The 22,120-nt window shown below is 51.9% G+C and overlaps 1 protein-coding gene across 5 annotated transcripts in view; it reads left to right on the forward strand.

Annotated features, from left to right (window-relative positions):
* The window catches only part of GAK (cyclin G associated kinase), a 59,050-nt gene that overhangs the window by 6,659 nt on the left and 30,271 nt on the right, over nt 1-22,120 (forward strand). For 2 of the 5 annotated variants that reach the window (XM_059923802.1, XM_059923804.1), the window contains exons 1-7: nt 4,415-5,045; nt 5,252-5,400; nt 8,407-8,549; nt 17,832-17,957; nt 18,948-19,037; nt 20,364-20,499; nt 20,731-20,843. In XM_059923802.1, the coding sequence (XP_059779785.1) occupies nt 4,714-5,045; nt 5,252-5,400; nt 8,407-8,549; nt 17,832-17,957; nt 18,948-19,037; nt 20,364-20,499; nt 20,731-20,843 (1,089 nt within the window). In that variant the 5' untranslated portion in view covers nt 4,415-4,713. The other 3 variants (XM_059923803.1, XM_059923805.1, XM_059923806.1) reach the window with 3 other exon arrangements.

The following is a 22,120-nucleotide window of genomic DNA, read 5'->3' on the forward strand; positions in this document are numbered from 1 at the left end:
GCTGTGTTGGGTCTTCGTTGCTGTGCGTGGGCTTTCTCTAGTCGCGGTGAGCGGGGGCTACTCTTCGTTGCAGTGCGCGGGCTTCTCATTGTGTGGCTTCTCTTGTTGCGGAGCACGGGCTCTAGGTGCACGGGCTTCAGTAGTTGTGGCTCGCGGGCTCTAGAGCGCAGGCTCAGTAGTTGTGGCGCACGGGCTTAGTTGCTCCACAGCATGTGGGATTTTCACGGACCAGGGCTCGAACCCGTGTCCCCTGCATTGGCAGGCGGATTCTTAACCACTGCGCCACCAGTGAAGCCCGTGACTGTTTTAATAGCTGAAGAGTTTGTCGTTGTGATCTCATTTGCTCAGCACACATTTCTGATTGCCCACTATATGTCAGACTCTGTCCTAAGTGCTGGTGACATGAACAAGCTGGATGACATTTTTGCCTACTGAGCTTGCAGCCTAGTGGGAGAGACAGTAAACAGGTATCCAAATGAATGTGTAATAGAGCGTCAGGTATTGGAAAGTGCTGGGAAGAAGGAAGAGCGTTGGGGATAGGGCGTGGCTGGGACAGGACTGAGCCAGGAAGGTGATGGGGAGCAGAGCCTGAGTGGCGAGAGGGGGAGTTGGGCCAGCATCCGGGGCAAGGGTGCCCGTGAGGCGAGGGGTGCCCGTGCAGGGCTGTGGCGAGTGGAATGGCCCTGGGTAGCAGTGGGCTTGGTGCGCTGGAGGAAGCACGGTAGTGTGGGTGCGGCCGCAGCCGAGAGGACCAGTGCTGGGGCTGGGCAGAGGCCAGGAGATGTTCCAGAGGACCTGTAGCCTTGCTGCGGTGGCCCTTTGGTCCTGGAGTTTTGGGTAGTGTCCTTACGATTGTTTGCTTTACGGTCTTAGCATCTGCAAGCAAGACCAGCTTTAGTTCTTCCTTTCTGACCTTTCTGCTCTTTATTTTTCTAGCCTTCTTTCACTGATTAGGCTCTCCAATAGAATGTTGTATTATGCTCTGAGAGCAGCAGACATCCTCGCGTTGTTCTTGATCTTAGAAAGAAAACACTTTTAAGTCTCGTGTTAGCTGTCGGTTTTTTGTAGTTGCCACTTCTCAGATTGAAGAAGTTTCCTTCAATTCCTAGTTTGCTGAACTTTTTAAAAAAATTTTACTATTTTAAATAATCATGAATGGATTTTGCATGTGGACAAATACTTTCTCTGTGTCTGTTGAGGTGATCTGCCCTCACTGTCTGTTAGTAGTGTGTACTACAGTGATTGCTTTTTTAGTATTGAACCAACCTTGCATCCCTGGGGTAAATCCCACGTGGTCATAATGTACTATCCTTACCATGTATTGTCAGAATCACTGCTGGCATTTTCTGATGATTTTTGATTTCTTTGTTAATGAGTGATTTTGATCTGTAATTGTATGTTTATTGTCTTCTTTGCCTCAAAAAATATGCCGGGAACTATGTTCTCTTATCTTAGCAGGGATTTTGTACAAGGTGGTTGTACTTTCTTCACTTAACTATTTGATAGAATTCACCAGTGAAGCCATCTGTTTTTCTATTTCTGTTTTCTGGATTTTCATTTCCTTTCATCTATTTTTTTATATTGACTTATTATTTAATTTTTTAACTGCTACATTGAGATAAAAGTGACGTACAGTAACTCTGCATATATGTCAAAACACTTTAAATATGTCCCGTGTGTGTATATATATATGTATATGTGTGTGTATGTATATGTCTACATAGCTGTCACTGTCATCAAGGTGGTGAACAAACCCATCACCTCCACAGTTTTCCTCCTTTCCTTACAGTCCTCTCCTCCCATCCTCAACCTCCAGGCCACCGCTGATCTGCTTTTTGTTACTGTAGATTAGTCTATATTTTCTAGGGTCTCCTATAAATGAAATCATGTGTACACATACATATACTCTTTTTTCCTGATTTTTGTCCTTCAGCATAATTGTTTTGAGAGTCATCCTGTTGCTGCATGTTAGCAATAGTTCCATCCTATTTGTTGATGAGTCGTGTTCTGTGCGGGGGTGATTGGTTTATCCATTCACTATTGATGGACATGTGGGTTGTTTCCAGTTTGAGCAATTACAAATGGGGCTGCTATGAACATTCGTGCACAACTCCTTGTGTGGATGTGTGCTTTTATTTTTCCCGGGTAAATACTAGCAGTGTAATGACAGGGCTGTAGAGTTGGCGTATGTTTAACTTTTAAAGAAATCTCCAAACTGTTTTCCAAAATGATGATACCATTCTGCGTTCCCATGAGTGGTGTATAAGCATGCAGTTGCTCCACACCTTAATCACTATTTGGTAGGTCGGTTTAAGAATTTTTAGATGCTCTAATAGGTGTATAGTAGTATCCTTGTTTACATGTGCGTTTCCCTGGTGGATAATGACATAACATTTTTTCATATGCTTACTTGCTAGCTGTTTATCTTGGTTGAGTGTCTTTTCATATATTTTGCTCATTAAAATGTTGTTGAACTGAACTTTGGATTTTCTTTATATTTTCTGGATAGAGGTCCTTTGCCAGGTGTGTGATTTGCAAAGTCCAGTTAGGGGCTTGTCTTTTCACCCTCTCAACAGTGTACTCCAGAAATCAGTAAAACCATCTTTAATGAAGTACATTTATCATATTTTTCATTTATGGATCATACTTTTTTTTTTATATCTAAGAAATCTTTGCCTAACTTAGGGTTTGTAGAAATAAAGTTGATTTTTTTGTATGTTGCTCTTGCATCCCACAACCTTTCTATACTCATTTATTACTGATAGTAGCTTTTGGGGTGTAGGTATAAGCTTGTCTACATAGACGATCCTTTGTCTGCAGAGGAAAACATTTTACTTCTTTTCAATCTGGATGCCTTTTATTTCTTTTCTTGCCTGATTGCACTGGCCAGCACTTCCAGTGTGATACTGAATGGCAGTGGTGAGAACAGACGCGTTTGCCTGTCCCTGATCTTAGAGGGAAGCATCTGGTCTTCCACCGCCAAGTGATGTTTGCTGTGGGTCTTTCAGAGATGCCCTTCATCAGGTTGAGCAAGTTTCCTTCTGTTCCTAGTTTGCTGAGAGTTTTAAATTTCATGATGAAATTTTCCACTGTAGGAAGCTAGAAAAAAGTAAGCAAATTAAACTAAAAACAATTGAATTACATTGATTAAACCAGCTCTGCTTAGTTGTGATGTATTATCCTTTTTTACATGTTGTTGAGTTTGATTTGTTAACATTTTATTTTATTTAGAATTAATGATTTGTTAAGAATTCTTTCATCCACATTCATGTGTGGTACTAGTCTTTTATTTGTTTTCATAGAACTGGCCTCAGTTGTGTTGATCTTCCCGCATTGATCTCACTCCTATGTTCATTCGCTTCCTTCCTGTGAAGCAGGGTATTTAGAAGGCAGTATTATATAAATCGGGGCCATCATTGTTGCAGAAAACAAACTGCTAGCCACAAGTCCAGTTTGTATTTTACTTAGTAAAGATATTTTTAAAGCTTAATGTTAAATAAAATCACAGCACTGAACTGATGTATATTTTTCTAATTTTCAGGAGGGTTTGCATTTGTGTATGAAGCTCAAGATCTGGGAAGTGGCAGAGAGTATGCATTGAAGGTAATAAGGGGTGACAAACGTTTTTGTGGGTGTTGGTGTATTTTAAAGGAAATAAGTCTCTAAGTGACAGTGTTTTCAGAGATTTATCCCTGTTCTTTAGTTTGTTTCTTTTTTGCAGTCTGTATCTATTTGTTTTACTTGTTTCTTCTGATGGTGAAGCCTCAGCAGTTTTAGAGGACTATAAAGCTGTGGTTTCCAACTTTGGGGCAGGGACTCAGTGGGCAGCCAGGGGGAAGGGAGTCAGAACTGCCAAAGTAAGGGTTCCACGAATACCAGGAGTTTGAAGGCCACTCGTGTAAAACAGCGTTCACAGTGTATCTATAAATAAGGGTCACGGGGGGTGGGGTGGGAGGGGGCGTCCGGGCCACTTGGGGTGCTGGGCACGCGTGCTAGCTTGTCCTGAGACTCGCAGAGGGCCTGTCTGCTGTGGTGGCAGTGGCCTGTCTCGGGTGCGGCCGAGCTGGCGGTGTGCACTTGGACTCTGGCATCCAGAACTGGACCCACATCTCTCATTTTCCTCTAGCCTGTTTGGAGAAAAGCCTCCTATTTTTGGTTTTTCTTATGTCCTTGGATCATAAAGGACCATTTCCAAGGGTCTGTAACCTTCTGTCAAGTTTCTCTGCGGGTCAGATGTTAAAACATAGGCAGGGGAGCCCTTAGATGCGTTGTGTTTGTTCTCTTGGGTACAGAGCACAGAGATAAAGCCTCTACTCTTTGCTCGTATGTTATTTCCTGGTACAGAGATTACTGTCCAACGAAGAGGAGAAGAACAGAGCCATCATTCAGGAAGTGTGTTTCATGGTATCCTTTTCCTGGTCATGTGGGGAGGCCTGCGTCTAGCTGTGGTTGACCGCGGCCGAGAGGCTGCTCAGTGATGCCCTCTCCGTGTTTGCTTCACTGGACTTAGCTGTAGCACGTGTCTAGTAGGAAGGAGTTTTCTTCCTTCTTCTTCACTCTCAGGGTGATGGTAAGAGATTTGTAGCCTTGGGAGCGTTGTCATTCCTGCTGAGAGGTCTCCAAGCCGGGGGTGGGCAGCCCCCTGCCTCTGCCCTTCTGCCTGTCCTTCGTGACCTGTTGTGGCCCACGGTGCCCTCGCCAGGCCTGGTTCCCATGGGCCTCTGTGTCACTTCTGATCAGCCCCCCGAGTCCCTCTCGCCCTGCCCGGAGCACTCGGGCCCTGGGCGTCCGTGCGTGGAGCGTCGGTCTGTGGGGCTGGTGCTGGTCTGCTCTCCACTCCCGCACGTGTTCTCCTGGAACTGGGGTCTTGCCCTTGGCTGTCAGAATCTGTTCTCTTCCGTCTCGAAGCTCTGTCCACTGCGAGCCTGCCGGCCACCTGGGCCCAAGGGTCCTCACCTCGCGGGGTTTCCAGTAGCCTCGTTCACCTCTCGCAGCCTCACACGTGCCACGCCCTCCGCCTGCTGTCCCGCCCGGCCTGTGGTCAGGTGCGTGGCCAGCGTGGTGGGGGTCTTCGTCCCCACCTTCCCCGCCCCTTCCCTCTCCTTCCTGCGTCTTCCTGCCGTCCTGGCTGCCCCCCACCTGCTCCCTGTCCTCTGCCTGCTCTGACGCGGTAAGATTGTAAACTGATTGGATTCAGTGTTCTGACCTTAGTGTCTTAATAGTATGTATATATTTGTTTTTAAACGTGCAGACTTACGCATTCTCCTTTAACAAGACACCTGCAGAAAAAACTTTCAGGCCACCCAAATATTGTCCAGTTTTGTTCTGCAGCGTCAATCGGAAGAGAGGAGTCGGACACTGGGCAGGCCGAGTTCCTGCTGCTCATGGAGCTCTGCAGAGGTGAGGTTCCAGCGGCTCGGGACCGCCCAGCAGTCGAGAGATGCTCCCGGGGTCTTCTCTCCCGGAGACATGGTGGCTGTCACGGAGAGAGCGTGGCTCCCTGTCCGGTGGGAGCTCTTCGAGAGGCTGCGTCCCCCCCTCGTCCCCGCGCTGGGTGTGAGGGCAGAGCTGGGTCCAAGAAAGGGGTGGAGGCGTGCTGTCAGGGCTCTTGGGCAGCAGGAAGCCGCCTCAGTCGGGAAGCGGTCAGATGAGGCCGGGGAGGTGGGCTTGAGCGGCTGCGCCGGCCCCGAGGCTGCGACCTCACCCGCGTCGAGGCAGTCACACTTGCACTTGCTGTGTTCTCAAAGGAGGACTCCCATGTCCACTGACGGCAGCGGGGAGCCCATGCCTTCCGGAGAGTTCTAGGGGCAGAGCGGGAGAGTGAGTGGGCTCAGCCTCTGTCTGCGGCGGAAGCAGGCCCCCCGCCTGGAGGGCCGGGCTCGGCTCGTCCCGCACTGAGCGTCTGCCCCATGCTGGACCCGTGTGGGCAAAACAGCGGGAGTGAGGTGGCCGGAGCCCGTCCTGGGGCTCGTGGATGGAAGGGGCAGGGCAGGACTTGTGAGGCCCGGCGGGCGTAGAGGATTGGCTGCGGGGCCTGGAGTCGGGGCAGGGGCCACCAGACGTCCTGCTTGTCCATCGGTCACAGGCAGCGCGTGTGGGGCCGCCACGAGGCCAGGGGAGAGTGGGGGAGACTGAGGCAGGCGGCTACCCAGGAGGGAAGCAACCCCAGGGGTCACTGCCCCCAAGGAGTGTCCCAGGAGGAGGGGTGGGGGGCCGTGAGCGCAGTAGTCATGCCGCGAAGAAGAGCAGAGACGGGGTGTCAGGGCTGCTAGGGGAGGGGGTGCTGCGGACTGCAGCCGGGAACCAGGGTGCACAGAACCCCCGCCCCGAGCGGAGGGGGACCGGGGGTCTCGCAGCCCAGAGTGGAGAGGGACGGGGGTCCCCATCCTGAGCGGATAAGACAGAACCTGGGGCGCACAGCGCTTTCCGACAGGGTGGCATGGGAGCTCCGGGCTCCGGCAGGGAGCGGTGTTCGGGATCCAGTCACGTGCTGGCTCCTCGGTTCCCACAGCTGGTGAGTGCCGACTCGCCCAGCTCAGGTCTGGCTCCCGGTTCTCCCACTTGATGGATGGTTGGCGTCGCTGGTTTTTACCTGCAAGAGGACTCGTGCTCGCTGAAGACAGCGCTACGTGGGAGCTTGTGAAGCAGGGTCCGTTCCTGTGAGCCTGCTGCGCCCGCGCTGGTGCCCCACACGTTCACACGTGCTCTCTGGAAGGCTCTCGGTGCGCGGGGCGGCGGGGGCCGCGCGGGTCCCACAGGGCCCTCTCTGGGCCCTTGGTGTCTCCAGAGAACCGAGGTTCATGTACAGCGTTCCCCGCCTGTCGTTCAGCTGCTCGCTGCGCTTTGGCGTCGCTTTGATCTTGGGTTTGGAGGCCGTGGGTGCCTTTCAGGAGTGCGGGCCTGTGGGTGGTGCCTGAGGCGGGGGCGGCCCCGATGCAGCGACCTCAGCGAGTGTGCCAGTCATGGCGGTGCTGCCGGGACCACCCGTCTGGGCCAGCGCACGAGGCCCAGGTTGAACGCTAGGCACGGTGGTCGGTGCCAGCACCAGGCGCCGCAGGGTCTTTGGGAGTGGTGGGGGAGGGGCACGTGGGCACCAGTTCCGCTGAGGGTTGGTCTGGCTGTGGCCACCCTGGATACACGCCCCAGGAGCCCCCACCCCTTCCTGGGACCCCCGCCTTGTCCTCCGCGGTGCCCTCTCAGCCGCTGTGCCACCTACAAAATTATCCTTAGAAAGACCGCTCTTGAATTCTCATTGAACGTCAGAGGCCAGTGAACCCTGACCTCGTGCATGCACCGTCTCGTCCCCGCTCCTCCAGACAGCCTGGCGGTCGCTCTGTCATCCCTGCTCCAGACCCCTCGGCAGCACCTCGTGGGGCCTGTGCCCTGTCTGCATCTTGCGGGGCTGGCGGTCTGTTCCTGAGGGCCCATCACCCCTTGGGGCCCCATCGCTACTGTGGGCCCCCTGCCCCCGCTGAGGGTTAGGGTTAGGGTTAGGGCACGGCACAGACAGAGCCCAGCCCGAGTCCAGAGTCGGGTGGGGAAGGGCTGCGCGGTTGTGCCGGGAGCTGCAGGAGGGTGTGGCAGGGGCTTGGGAGCTGGCGGGTCGGCAGGAGGCAGGGTCGCAGGGCGAGGGGCCGAGCGCCAGTTGACTGTGGGGCCTGTAGGTGTGGTGGCGCCCTTGGAGCTGCATCGAGTGCGACCGCGGGCCCCAGCGTGCGAAGCTGAGCTGCGGAGCATGGCAGCCGAGGCAGCCTGAGGCCTGGACCAAGGAGGGGGCGGCCGTGGAGGCCGGCCCTGCAGAGACGGCACGCGGCACACGGTCGTGGAGGGAGCTGCCGCGGAGGGGGCCGGCCGGCTTCACTGGTTTGGGCTGCGGCCAGTTACAGCAGGACTGGGGCCTGGGCCTCAGAGACAGGAAGGAGCAACCTTGAGGTGGGGAGCCCTGATGGTGGCGTCCTGGGGCCTGGGATGGGGGCCCAGAGCCTCGCTCTCCACTTCTGTGCTTTCCCCACACCGCACTCCTTGTTGTCTGCGTGTTCAGTGTGGAGATTTCTCCTTAACAGCGGAGGACCGTTGTTACCTAAGGAAACACGGTGATTATTTCCTTAGAGACATGCGCAAAGACATACGCACTCGTGGTGGGTTTTCTTGTAGCTGCCGCGTCACGATGGGCTCCCTGGGTAAGAGGCCTCTGCTGGTGTCTGGGCAGGCGCTCCCACGCGGGGCTCTGTGACTCGCTGTGGCCCTGACGGAGGTCGCACTCTCCTCTGCGGGGCTTGGTGACCGCCGGAGGGAGGGGCGGCGCCCCCCCCCCCACCCCCGCGGTGGGCTCAGGACGGCAGCGGGCCTGGGGCGGGCGTAGCATTTACGGCTCCGTGGTGATGTGAATTTAATTGTCTCTTTTAGGGCAGCTGGTGGAATTTTTAAAGAAAATTGAATCTAAAGGTCCGCTCTCGTGTGATACCGTCCTGAAGATATTCTATCAGACGTGCAGGGCGGTGCAGCACATGCACAGACAAAAGCCGCCCATCATCCATAGAGACCTCAAGGTACCGCCTTCACGCTCCCGTTGCGGGACAAGAGCCCTCCGTCCAGATGAAGCCCCTCTTGCTCTGCTGGGTGTTGTCGCCTGCGTGGGTGTGGTCATGGGCACCGGGACCCAGTGTGGAGCCAGGAGTGGGTGACCGCTCCCCTGGGCTGCGCTCGCCGCCGCCCTTCCCGCACCCGCCTTGGGGCAGGAGCCCTGCTGCCTGGTGCGGGGGCAGGGGTGCTTCCCTGCCGGGGTGCTGGCATGCCCATCCCAGTGCACACACGGGATCTGTGTGCGCGTGGAGCTGCCCTTTGTCATTTTGCCACCTGGTCGGGGGGCTTCTTAGTGATTTTGTCTTTTCCTGATTAATGATGTTGAATGCTTTTGCCGTGTTTATAGTCATCAGTGCCCTTATTCCCCTTATTCTTCAGTTAAGTGGCTGTTTTTTTGCCGTTTTTCTGTCGTCTGTTTTATTTATTTATTTATTTATTTATTTATTTATTTACGTTTGGCTGCGTTGGGTCTTCGTTGTTGCTGCGCGGGCTTTCTCTAGTTGCGGCGAGCGGGGGCTACTCTTCGTTGCAGTGTGCGGGCTTCTCACTGTGGTGGCTTCTCTTGTTGTGGAGCACGGGCTCTAGGCGCGCGGGCTTCAGTAGTTGTGGCGCGCGGGCTCTAGAGCACAGGCTCGGTAGTTGTGGTGCACGGGCTTAGTTGCTCCGTGGCATGTGGGATCTTCCCGGACCAGGGCTCAAACCCGTGTCCCCTGTGTTGACAGGCGGATTCTTAACCACTGCACCACCAGGGAAGTCCTGTTGGTTGGTTTTTGTACATTCTTACAACAGTCTTTTTTTTTTGTAATGTCTGAAACATTTATATTAACATGTTTCCATACAAATAACCCAATGAAAGTTTAGTATTAGTTGTTTTGTTTGTTTTTTTATACTGCAGGTTCTTATTAGGCATCAGTTTTATACACATCAGTGTATACATGTCAATCCCAATCGCCCAATTCAGCACACCACCATCCCCACCCCACCGCAGTTTTCCCCCCTTGGTGTCCATATGTCCATTCTCTACATCTGTGTCTCAACTTCTGCCCTGCAAACTGGCTCATCTGTACCATTTTTCTAGGTTCCGCATACATGCATTAATATACGATATTTGTTTTTCTCTTTCTGACTTACTTCACTCTGTATGACAGTCTCTAGATCCATCCACGTCTCAACAAATGACTCAATTTCGTTCCTTTTTATGGCTGAGTAATATTCCATTGTATATATGTACCACATCTTCTTTATCCATTCGTCTGTTGATGGGCATTTAGGTTGCTTCCATGACCTGGCTATTGTAAATAGTGCTGCAATGAACATTCGGGTGCATGTGTCTTTTTGAATTACGGTTTTCTCTGGGTATATGCCCAGTAGTGGGATTGCTGGGTCATATGGTAATTCTATTTTTAGTTTTTTAAGGAACCTCCATATTGTTCTCCATAGTGGCTGTATCAATTTACATTCCCACCAACAGTGCAAGAGGGTTCCCTTTTCACCACACCCTCTCCAGCATTTGTTGTTTGTAGATTTTCTGATGATGCCCATTCTAACAGGAGTGAGGTGATACCGCATTGCAGTTTTGATTTGCATTTCTCTAATAATTAGTGATGTTGAGCATCTTTTCATGTGCTTCGTGGCCATCTGTATGTCTTCTTTGGAGAAATGTCTATTTAGGTCTTCTGCCCATTTTTGGATTGGGGTGTTTGTTTCTTTGATATTGAGCTGAATGAGCTGTTTATATATTTTGGAGATTAATCCTTTGTCCGTTGATTCATTTGCAAATATTTTCTCCCATTCTGAGGGTTGTCTTTTCATCTTGTTTATGGTTTCCTTTGCTGTGCAAAAGCTTTGAAGTTTCATTAGGTCCCATTTGTTTATTTTTGTTTTTATTTCCATTACTCTAGGAGGTGGATCAAAAAAGATCTTGCTGTGATTTATGTCAAAGAGTGTTCTTCCTATGTTTTCCTCTAAGAGTTTTATAGTGTCCAGTCTTATATTTAGGTCTCTAATCCATTTTGAGTTTATTTTTGTGTATGGTGTTAGGGAGTATTCTAATTTCATTCTTTTACATGTAGCTGTCCAGTTTTCCCAGCACCACTTATTGAAGAGACTGTCTTTTCTCCATTGTATATCTTTGCCTCCTTTGTCATAGATTAGTTGACCATAGGTGCGTGGGTTAATGTCTGGGCTTTCTATCTTGTTCCATTGATCTATGTTTCTGTTTTTGTGCCAGTACCATATTGTCTTGATTACTGTAGCTTTGTAGTATAGTCTGAAGTCAGGGAGTCTGATTCCTCCAGCTCCATTTTTTTGCCTCAAGACTGCTTTGCCTATTCGGGGTCTTTTGTGTCTCCATACAAATTTTAAGATGATTTGTTCTAGCTCCGTAAAAAATGCCATTGGTAATTTGATAGGGATTGCATTGAATCTGTAGATTGCTTTGGGTAGTATACTCATTTTCACAATGTTGATTCTTCCAATCCAAGAACATGGTATATCTCTCCATCTGTTGGTATCATCTTTAATTTCTTTCATCAGTGTCTTATAGTTTTCTGCATACAGGTCTTTTGTCTCCCTAGGTAGGTTTATTCCTAGGTATTTTATTCTTTTTGTTGCAATGGTAAATGGGAGTGTTTCCATAATTTCTCTTTCAGATTTTTCATCATTAGTGTATAAGAATGCAAGAGATTTCTGTGCATTAATTTTGTATCCTGCAACTTTACCATATTCATTAATTAGCTCTAGCAGTTTTCTGGTGGCAGTTTTAGGATTCTCTATGTATAGTATCATGTCATCCGCAAACAGTGACAGTTTTACTTCTTCTTTTCCAATTTGTATTCCTTTTATTTCTTTTTCTTCTCTGATTGCCGTGGCTAGGACTTCCAAAACTATGTTGAATAATAGTGGTGAGAGTGGACATCCTTGTCTCGTTCCTGATCTTAGAGGAAATGCTTTCAGTTTTTCACCATTGAGAATGATGTTTGCTGTGGGTTTGTCATATATGGCCTTTATTATGTTGAGGTAGGTTCCCTCTATGCCCACTTTCTGGAGAGTTTTTATCAGAAATGGGTGTTGAATTTTGTCAAAAGCTTTTTCTGCATCTATTGAGATGATCATATGGTTTTTATTCTTCAATTTGTTAATATGGTGTATCACATTGATTGATTTGCGTATATTGAAGAATCCTTGCATCCCTGGGATAAATCCCACTTGATCGTGGTGTATGATCCTTTTAATGTGTTGTTGGATTCTGTTTGCTAGTATTTTGTTGAGGATTTTTGCATCTATATTCATCAGTGATATTGGTCTGTAATTTTCTTTTTTTGTAGTGTCTTTGTCTGGTTTTGGTATCAGGGTGATGGTGGCCTCATAGAATGAGTTTGGGAGTGTTCCTTCCTCTGCAATTTTTTGGAAGAGTTTGAGAAGGATGGGTGTTAGCTCTTCTCTAAATGTTTGATAGAATTCACCTGTGAAGCCATCTGGTCCTGGACTTTTGTTTGTTGGAAGATTTTTAATCACAGTTTCAATTTCATTACTTGTGATTGGTCTGTTCATATTTTCTATTTCTTCCTGGTTCAGTCTTGGAAGGTTATACCTTTCTAAGAATTTGTCCATTTCTTCCAGGTTGTCCATTTTATTGGCATAAAGTTGCTTGTAGTAGTCTCTTAGGATGCTTTGTATTTCTGCAGTGTCTGTTGTAACTTCTCCTTTTTCATTTCTGATTTTATTGATTTGAGTCCTCTCCCTCTTTTTCTTGATGAGTCTGGCTAATGGTTTATCAATTTTGTTTATCTTCTCAAAGAACCAACTTTTAGTTTTATTGATCTTTGCTATTGTTTTCTTTGTTTCTATTTCATTTATTTCTGCTCTGATCTTTATGATTTCTTTCCTTCTGCTAACTTTGGGTTTTGTTTGTTCTTCTTTCTCTAGTTTCTTTAAGTGTAAGGTTAGATTGTTTACTTGAGCTTTTTCTTGTTTCTTTAGGTAGGCTTGTATAGCTATAAACTTCCCTCTTAGAACTGCTTTTGCTGCATCCCATAGGTTTTGGGTCGTCGTGTTTTCATTGTCATTTGTCTCTAGGTATTTTTTGATTTCCTCTTTGATTTCTTCAGTGATCTCTTGGTTATTTAGTAACGTATTGTTTAGCCTCCATGTGTTTGTCCTTTTTACGTTTTTTTCCCTGTAATTCATTTCTAATCTCATAGCGTTGTGGTCAGAAAAGATGCTTGATATGATTTCAATTTTCTTAAATTTACTGAGGCTTGATTTGTGACCCAAGATGTGATCTATCTTGGAGAATGTTCCGTGCGCACTTGAGAAGAACGTGTAATCTGCTGTTTTTGGATGGAATGTCCGATATATATCAATTAAATCTATCTGGTCTATTGTGTCATTTAAAGCTTCTGTTTCCTTATTTATTTTCATTTTGGATGATCTGTCCATTGGTGTAAGTGAGGTGTTAAAGTCCCCCACTATTATTGTGTTACTGTCGATTTCCTCTTTTATAGCTGTTAGCAGTTGCCTTATGTATTGAGGTGCTCCTATGTTGGGTGCATATATATTTATAATTGTTATATCTTCTTCTTGGATTGATCCCTGGATCATTATGTAGTGTCCTTCCTTGTCTCTTGTAACATTCTTTAATTTAAAGTCTATTTTATCTGATATGAGTATAGCTACTCCAGCTTTCTTTTGATTTCCATTTGCATGGAATATCTTTTTCCATCCCATCACTTTCAGTCTGTATGTGTCCCTAGGTCTAAAGTGGGTCTCTTGTAGACAGCATATATATGGGTCTTGTTTTTGTATCCATTCAGCCAGTCTATGTCTTTTGGTTGGGGCATTTAATCCATTCACGTTTAAGGTAATTATCGATATGTATGTTCCTATGACCATTTTCTTAATTGTTTTGTGTTTGTTTTTGTAGGTCCTTTTCTTCTCTTGTGTTTCCCACTTAGAGAAGTTCCTTTAGCATTTGTTGTAGAGCTGGTTTGGTGGTGCTGAATTCTCTTAGCTTTTGCTTGTCTGTAAAGCTTTTGATTTCTCCATCAAATCTAAATGAGATCCTTGCCGGGTAGAGTAATCTTGGTTGTAGGTTCTTCCCTTTCATCACTTTAAGTATATCATGCCACTCCCTTCTGGCTTGCAGAGTTTCTGCTGAGAAATCAGCTGTTAACCTTATGGGAGTTCCCTTGTATGTTATTTGTCGTTTTTCCCTTGCTGCTTTCAATAATTTTTCTTTGTCTTTAATTTTTGCCACTTTGATTACTATGTGTCTCGGCGTGTTTCTCCTTGGGTTTATCCTGTATGGGACTCTCTGCGCTTCCTGGACTTGGGTGGCTATTTCCTTTCCCATGTTAGGGAAGTTTTCGACTATAATCTCTTCAAATATTTTCTCTGGTCCTTTCTCTCTCTCTTCTCCTTCTGGGACCCCTATAATGCGAATGTTGTTGCGTTTAATGTTATCCCAGAGGTCTCTTAGGCTGTCTTCATTTCTTTTCATTCTTTTTTCTTTAGTCTGTTCCGCAGCAGTGAATTCCATCATTCTGTCTTCCAGGTCACTTATCCGTTCTTCTGCCTCAGTTATTCTGCTATTGATTCCTTCTAGTGTAGTTTTCATTTCAGTTATTGTATTGGTCATCTCTGTTTGTTTGTTCTTTAATTCTTCTAGGTCTTTGTTAATCATTTCTTGCATCTTCTCAATCTTTGCCTCCATTCTTATTCCAAGGTCCTGGATCATCTTCACTATCATTATTCTGAATTCTTTTTCTGGAAGGTTGCCTATCTCCACTTCATTTAGTTGTTTTTCTGGGGTTTTTTCTTGTTCCTTCATCTGGTACATAGCCCTCTGCCTTTTCATCTTCTCTATCTTTCTGTAACTGTGGTTTTTGGTCCACAGGCTGCAGGATTATAGTTTTTCTTGCTTCTGTTGTCTGCCCTCTGGTGGTTGAGGCTATCTAAGAGGCTTGATGGGAGGCTCTGGTGGTGGGTAGAGCTGACTGTTGCTGTGGCGGTCAGAGCTCAGTAAAACCTTAATCCACTTGACTGTTGATGGGTGGGGCTGGGTTCCCTCCCTGTTGCTGTGGCGGTCAGAGCTCAGTAAAACCTTAATCCACTTGACTGTTGATGGGTGGGGCTGGGTTCCCTCCCTGTTGGCTGTTTTGCCTGAGGCAACCCAACACTGGAGCCTACCCGTGCTCTTTGGTGGGGTTAATGGCAGACTCTGGGAGGGCTCATGCCAAGGAGAACTTCCCAGAACCTCTGCTGCCAGTGTCCTTATCCCCACGGTGAAACAGAGCCACCACTCGCCTCTGCAGGAGACCCCCCAACACCAGCAGGTAGGTCTGGTTCAGTCTCCCCCAGGCTCACTGCTCCTTCCCCTGGGTCCTGATGCACACATTACTTTGTGTGTGCCCTCCAAGAGTGGGGTCTCTGTTTCCCCCAGTCCCGTCAAAGTCCTGCAATCCAATTCCCACTAGGCTTCAAAGTCTGATTCTCTAGGAATTCCTCCTCCCGTTGCCTGACCCCCAGGTTGGGAAGCCTGACGTGGGGCTCAGAACCTTTACTCCAGTGGGTGGACTTCTGTGGTATAAGTGTTCGCCAGTCTGTGAGTCACCCACCCAGCAGTTACGGGGTTTGATTTTACTCTGCTTGCGCCCCTCCTACCGTCTCACTGTGGCTTCTCCTCTGTCCTTGGACGTGGGGTATCCTCCTTGGTGAAGTCCAGGGTCTTCCTGTCAATGATGGTCCAGCAGTCAGTTGTGATTCTGGTGCTCTCGCAAGAGGGAGTGACAGCACGTCCTTCTACTCCGCCATCTTGGTTAATCTCCCCCCAACAGTCTTTTTTAAGTTACATGTGCTGCAAGTATCTTCTCCTGGTCTGTGGCCTGATTTTAACAGTAATCCAACATCCACAAAGCTAGTGCCCCAACTCTGACCATGGCTCAGGGTAGCAGCACACCAACCCCTTTCCCCACCTTCCCCGCCCTTCCCCAGTCCTACTTGCTAAAAACACTGTAAAGCAGACCCCAGACATGCCATTTCCCTCCCAGAAACCTCTGTACTACTTCCCTCATGTCCCGTCGGTAGCCAGCCTTCCCGGTGTCCTTGCTGGTCTGGAACAGTGCCGTCCTCAGGTGGGGGCGGGGCAGCTGTCTTTCTTCTCTGTCTCAGGAAAGTGAAAAACTAGAAGGAGGACACTAAAGAATCCGTGTCCGAGAGCTCAGCCTGGGTCGGACTCCTCAGTGCCCGGGTCCACGGCAGCCGGCCCCGCTGGGGGGCTCCCTGCAAGTGCTCCCCGAGGATGGGAGTCCTCAAGTGGCGCCCTGTGGAGGGGCAGGAAGGACACAGGGATGTAGCAGACACGCGTGTCACACCCAGGGCTGCATGTCACCCGCTGGTAGCAGTTGCGCACTTGCGTCCTCTTCAGTGGGACTTACCTTTTGCTCTTTGGGGCGTCGTGGGAGTGGAGCCCCACAGTCCATTTGCTCGGCGTCAAGGCTTTGAGGCTCGTCCATCTCAGGAGCCCACACCGAGCAGGGCCACGGCGCTGTGCCTGGCCGTCCCTGCGTCCGTGCTCCTGGTGAGCGCGCCGCTCTGCACCCCGGTGGCCCTTGTCCCAGGACACCGTTGTCCCTGGGTGCTGAAGGGTGCGTGTCTTTGCTATGGATGGTCCCACTGCAGCTCAAGGCGGCCCCCATGCCCGCGCTTGGTCGGCCCTTGGTGTTTGGTCTCAGCAGTTGTGTGGGTTCCACTGGGCTTTCTTTCTGATGACGGGCTTTGTCCTGTCTTGTCCTGTTCCTGGAGACCTGGTGTCCTGTGGTGCAGCCCCGTGTCAGTGCAGGTGGGGCAGACCTCGCTCCTCCGGCTGCATTTTCACCCTGTTGGTCATTCCTTTGTGTTTGGGGGTGAGTCGTCCTGGGCTTGTCGTGGGGGTCTTCAGCACCCTGGCCGGGTGGCATCCAAGGCCCCTTCCCACAGCGCCGCCTCGTGGGGGGGCTGTCGGTGGGTCCTGGCCCTGGTGCTCCTTGGCCTCTGTACCAGAGCTCACGATGGGCAGGCGCCTGGTCGCCTGGGACCGTGGGGCTCTTGTCAGCTCCTGGTGTCTCCACCCAGGTGCCAAGGAGACACTGCGGGCTCAGCTCCAGCCCTGTGCAGTGAAGCGGGGACTGCGGCAAAGGGGCCACTTGGACATTTTGGTTCCTGGCGCATCTAAACGTTACGTTTACGTGACACTGTGGTCTATTAACGTGCAACAGAGTTATGCCCAAAAGACAGTGTCCATCCCTTTAACTAAAAATGTTTTGTTGTTAAGAAATGCTAACCATTGTCTGAGCCTTCAGCGAGTCTCAGCAGTAACATCAAAGACCACTTGACCACAGATACCATAACAAATACAATAATGAGGAAAAGTTTGAAGTATTTCAAGAATTACCAAAACGGGACCCAGAGACCCAAAGTGAGCAGATGCTGTTGGAAAAAGGCGTCGACAGACTCGCTTGGCGCGGGGCGGCCACAGACCCTTCTGCGTAAGAAGCTCAGTAAAGCGGGGTCGGCCTGTAAATTTCTGAATCAGTTTGCCAGCTTCTGACTGGAATTGCCTTGACTCTCCCCAGGGCGGGGCTGGTAGACTGCACACATCCTGGCTGCTGGGTCGAGCAGGTGTGGCTGGGTCGGTAAAGCTGCTCCTCACCTGGGTCATGGAATCCCGATCTTCTGAATTTTTTTGACCATTCAAAAAATAAAGCCACGCTTAGCGTGTGGGCTGGTGGTGGGACCTGGCTTACGGAGCCGTGGGTGGGTCTGTGCCTTCCTGTTAGGAGTGCAGTCTGGGTCCCTGTTTGTCTTGGATTTAAAAATTCGTCTCATTTATTCACAGTTTCTGAATAAGAGGTCTTTTGTGTATCTTTAGTTAGATTTCTTCTTTAGTTATTGATGTGTTTGATTACTTTTAAATGCTATGTTCATTTTTTTCATGTTCTAAGTTTTTTAAAGGCTTTCATTGTATATCCTACGTTACTAGGTCAAGTTATCTTTGATTTGTCGTGGATTTTAACTTCCGTTTGTTTCTCTGAGCATCCCATTTCGAGGTACATGCACCGACTTTGCTCAGAAAGAGGTGTCCCCAGGCCCGGGAGGCCTCCTGGCCTCTCTGCCTTCAGGGCCTCTCCCCACCGGGCGCCACGCCCCATGCGTGTCCACGGTCCAGCCTGCACCCCGAGTTCATAAAGACCGTCTTTGGAACTTCGCAGGTTGAAAATTTACTGCTCAGTAACCAGGGGACCATTAAGCTGTGCGACTTCGGCAGTGCCACGACCATATCGCACTACCCGGACTACAGCTGGAGCGCCCAGCGCCGGGCCCTGGTGGAGGAGGAGGTGAGCGCGGGCCCGGGCCGGGGGGCTCGGGAGGCCCGGGAAGCACCCTCACTCACCGCACCCCACCCCTGGCTGTTTCTGCCTTGCCTTTTCTTGTTGTAGCAAAAAATGTAACATGAAATTTACCACCTTAGCCACTTTTAAGCACGCGGTTCAGTGGCCTTCAGTGCTTTCACGTCTCCACAGCACCTCTGTCCTCTCCAGGACTTTTTCATTATCCCAAACGCAGCAATTTAAAAAATCATGTAAAAACCTACCTTCAAGGGACATTGGGCAGCTCCCACAGGAGCCGCTGGGGAGACGGGTGGGCCGTGGCCGGGGGGGGAGGGTGCCACCATCAGCCCATGCACGTAAGCAGCCCACGGGGGCCGCACAAGCAGAGAGAGCGATCCGAGATGGAGCCGGGTCCTGAAGCGGAGCGCTGGGTGGAGGCTCCGCCAGGCAGGTGTCTATTCCTGGCCGCCCGCGCCCTGCTGTCCCTCAGGACCTGCGCTCCCAGTGACGCGCCCACGTCTCGGGGCTGCAGACGCGTTCCCTGCCAGGTGGTGGGCAGAATTGAGGGGGCGGAAAGCCTTGGCCGCGTGAGCGGGGGCCAGGCTGGAGCCGCCTGGTGGGGCTCTGAGTCACGTTTCCCAGGGCGGATCCGCAGAGCTGCACGGCCCCGCCCCCGTCCCGCTCCCGCACCTGGTGCCCCGAGCCCCCACCTGTTCGTTGTTGACGAGGACTCGTGGGCGCCGTTCTCTTCACGGGTCACGGTTCTGTGTGTCCATGGTTGCTGTGGCGCGGAAATGCCCCAGACATGCTTCGTGCTGGCCCCCATGTTCCTTGACCCCCTCCCGGCGGGGCCCAGCCACAGAGCCGCTCGTGGGACCGCCCCGGGCCAGGGCTCTTGGCGGGCGCCGACTGCCGCGGCGCAGGGACCACCATGCAACGTAGCGGCTATCGCTCGCCTGTGACTTTTCCTCTGATACGTTTGTGTCCTTTCTTTAGATCACCAGGAACACGACTCCCATGTACAGGACGCCGGAGATCGTGGACTTGTACTCGAACTTTCCGATTGGCGAGAAGCAGGACATCTGGGTAAGCCGCTTGCCCGCAGTGCGTGGGCAGCCCCGCCACAGCTGGCACAAGGCCCTGGGGCGCAGGCTTCCAGCCTGCTGGTCCCCTCAGCCTCCCTTCTCTTTTCCTCTTTGCTTGTTCTTCCTTTTTTTCAACGGCGCTTGTGATGCTGTTAGCGGAGATGTGCTGATGGGGGTGGGGTGGGGTCGGGGGGTGGGTAGCAGAATGGGTGCAGGTGCTGCGCGGGCTCTGGGCCTGAGACAGGTCGCTCCTGCACCCTTGGGCCTGAGCTCTACTGGTCGGAGCCCCTTCACGGGGCGGGGGGTTCATGAAGCCACAGTTCATGTGGCCAGATAGAGGACCTCCCAGATGGCCTTGCAGCTATATGCTGACCTGGTGATGGCCGGAGCGACGGCCGGGCCTGATGCCTTGCAGGGGGTCTCAAAGTGAGGTCAGGCCACACACTTGGGGTGACCCTTCACGTCTCCTGGAACATGTCCCATCGATGGAGGGCAGTCCTTGTATACGGTGAGTGTGGGGCCTGGCTGAGCGGGTATCTGCTGACCCCTTGGTTCAGAGTCAGGTACAGAGCTCGGGGAGCATAGCGCCGAGCACAGGGCACTGCTCCTGCCCGTCTGAGGTGTCCTGCGGCCTCCCTGGTGTCCCTAAGAGCAGGGACAGATGACCCTGAACCCCCGCGCCTCGAGGCTTATGGTCTAGGCCCATCAGGCCCGAGTCCAGCCTCAGCCCCGCCGTGGATATGAGTCCCTGGCCTGGGGGTAGGTGGAGACTCTTTGACACACATGAGCTGGTCAACCCCAGGTGGGCGCCCTCAGCCCGTCCCAGCCCAAGAACCATGTGCACGCACACACGCGGGAGTTGGAAGGCGGGTCTGGAGTCGGCGCCGGGGCTTGGCCTGGTCTGGGCCCAGAATGGGCTGCTCCCCCAACACACTGGTCGGGTTTGGTTCCCCACCATGCTCCCGTGGCTGGTGCTGTGGTGGAAACATGGCGGGGACACTGACGTTTGGGTTCAGGGCCGACGCCGTGGAGCTTCGCCAGCCCCCAGATTCATCCCCAGCGCTCACGTTAGCCCAGAGAAGCATGGCGGGGACACCTTCCTTGCAGTCGCCCGGCCACGTGCCCCTCCGCACAGCCGGCCGGCCGGTAGATCCCCACACTGGGTTGTAGGAACTTTGCATCTTGGAAGGACCTTTTGATCAGAGCGAAGGGTTGGAGTTTGTTGGCCGCTCTGACCGGGATAGTCTCTGTGCCTCGCAAGCGTGGACCGTGGCCAGATGGGCGGGGGCACAGATCAGACCCGGCAGGCCTTGCCCATCTCCCGCAGGCCCTGGGCTGCATCCTGTACCTGCTCTGCTTCGGGCAGCACCCGTTTGAGGACGGGGCGAAGCTTCGCATCGTCAACGGGAAGTACGCGATCCCTGCCGACGACACACGCTACTCCGTGTTCCACGGCCTCATCCGTAAGTCCCACCTGCCGGCGTCCCCGGCACCCCTGTGAACACTCGTCCCGAGTGGCTGCTTCCGGCGATTTTGTTCCTCACGTTGTCATCCCTCGCTTGCTTTTAAAATCAGTAACGTAAGCAAAACGCGGGGCCTCCGGGGTCCCTAGCCCCTGCAGAGCAGGTGGTGCTTGCCGCCCAGGACCCCGGCCTCGGCGCCCACGGGACGAGCACACGCTGCCTCTGCCCTAGGTGCCATGCTCAGGGTCAACCCCGAGGAGCGGCTGTCCATCACGGAGCTGGTGAACCAGCTCCAGGAGATCGCGGCCGCCCGCAGCGTGAACCCCAAGTCGCCCGTCACCGAGGTAGGCCTCCGCGTGCAGCTTGCGGTCCCACTGTCTCGACGCTGCTTTAGAGCCGGGTGACCCAGCTCCACGGGGCTCGCGGCCCTCGCACATGGAGGAGCCCCCAGGCCGCGGGGTCGCCTGAGGAGAAGTGTGCCGCCATGTGGGGTCTCTGGAGTTCGAAGCAGAGCCGGGGGAAGGGCTGGAAGGCAGGGGCTGGAAGCGGACCCAGATGCCCAGTAGGTGCGGTTCATAGAGGCCGGTAGCCGTCACAGGTCAGCCTGGGCTGCCGAGTGGCCTTTACAGAAAACGTGTGCCCCTGGTGGGTGGCAGAGGCTCCGGTGGCGTAGGGGGGGCCATAATCTGGGGGCAGCCAGTCTGCACGTGTGCCGCTGGCCCTGCTCCGCGGTGTGGGTGGAGATGCCCATGGAACGACACAGGCCAGTGGGCAGTGGGGCTCGTGAGCACGTTGTGCTCTTAGCGCTTCTAGAACCCAGGGCCTGCGGGTCAGACGTTAAACCCCTTCTGTAGGGTTCTTCTGCCCGGGGCCTCGCGGGGAGAGAAGCCAGCCGCCCACGGGGCAGCACGGGCACACAGGCCCCAATAGACTCTGAAACCAGGAGAGCACCGCATGGGAGATGGGGCTGAATCCATAAACGGGCGTGTGGGGAAGGACTCAGGAGAGCCCGAGGCAGCAACGCGTCCTCCGACGAGCCTCGGGGCGCGTTCGTTCCCTGGAACTTCGGAGGAGGTGTGGCGGCCTGCAGTCGCTTTGGGAGAGGCTGTGTGCTGTCACGTAGCTGATGAAACCACAGAACTGGGGGTCTGTGAGGAAAAGACACGGTCGGTCTAGCAGACACACCTGCTTCACGCCAGCCTGTGTGTTGCTTGTAAGACCCTGTGGAGCGTTCCTATTAACACTGGTCGCCTCCAATGCACCACAGGGCACAGAAGCCACACCACGTATATCTTGTTGCTGAGCCTAACGTGGTAAAACGTTAACCTGGTGAAAAGAACGTTTTTTAAAACCCCACGAGAAACCGCAAAGCGACTTCTATATAACTTATAAACAGAGCAGCTGTGGAGCTACACGTACCTAAAGTGGGACGAGTGTGAGGCCGGCACTCGAGTGGGGCTCAGCGCAGCACCGACGTCCCAGGGTCGGCCTAGCCCATCGCCAGGGGCGCCACAAGTCTCCGCAAAGGTTTTGGTGTCGTTGCAGCAGCCGGCGCCGGCCTCGGGCTTGGCCCGTGGGAGATGGCGCCTCGCTGTGCAGCCTGCGGCCCCGCTGCATGGCG

This window comes from Balaenoptera ricei, chromosome 5 (assembly GCF_028023285.1).
Source record: "Balaenoptera ricei isolate mBalRic1 chromosome 5, mBalRic1.hap2, whole genome shotgun sequence".
In the NCBI taxonomy this organism is placed as follows: Eukaryota; Metazoa; Chordata; class Mammalia; order Artiodactyla; family Balaenopteridae; genus Balaenoptera; species Balaenoptera ricei.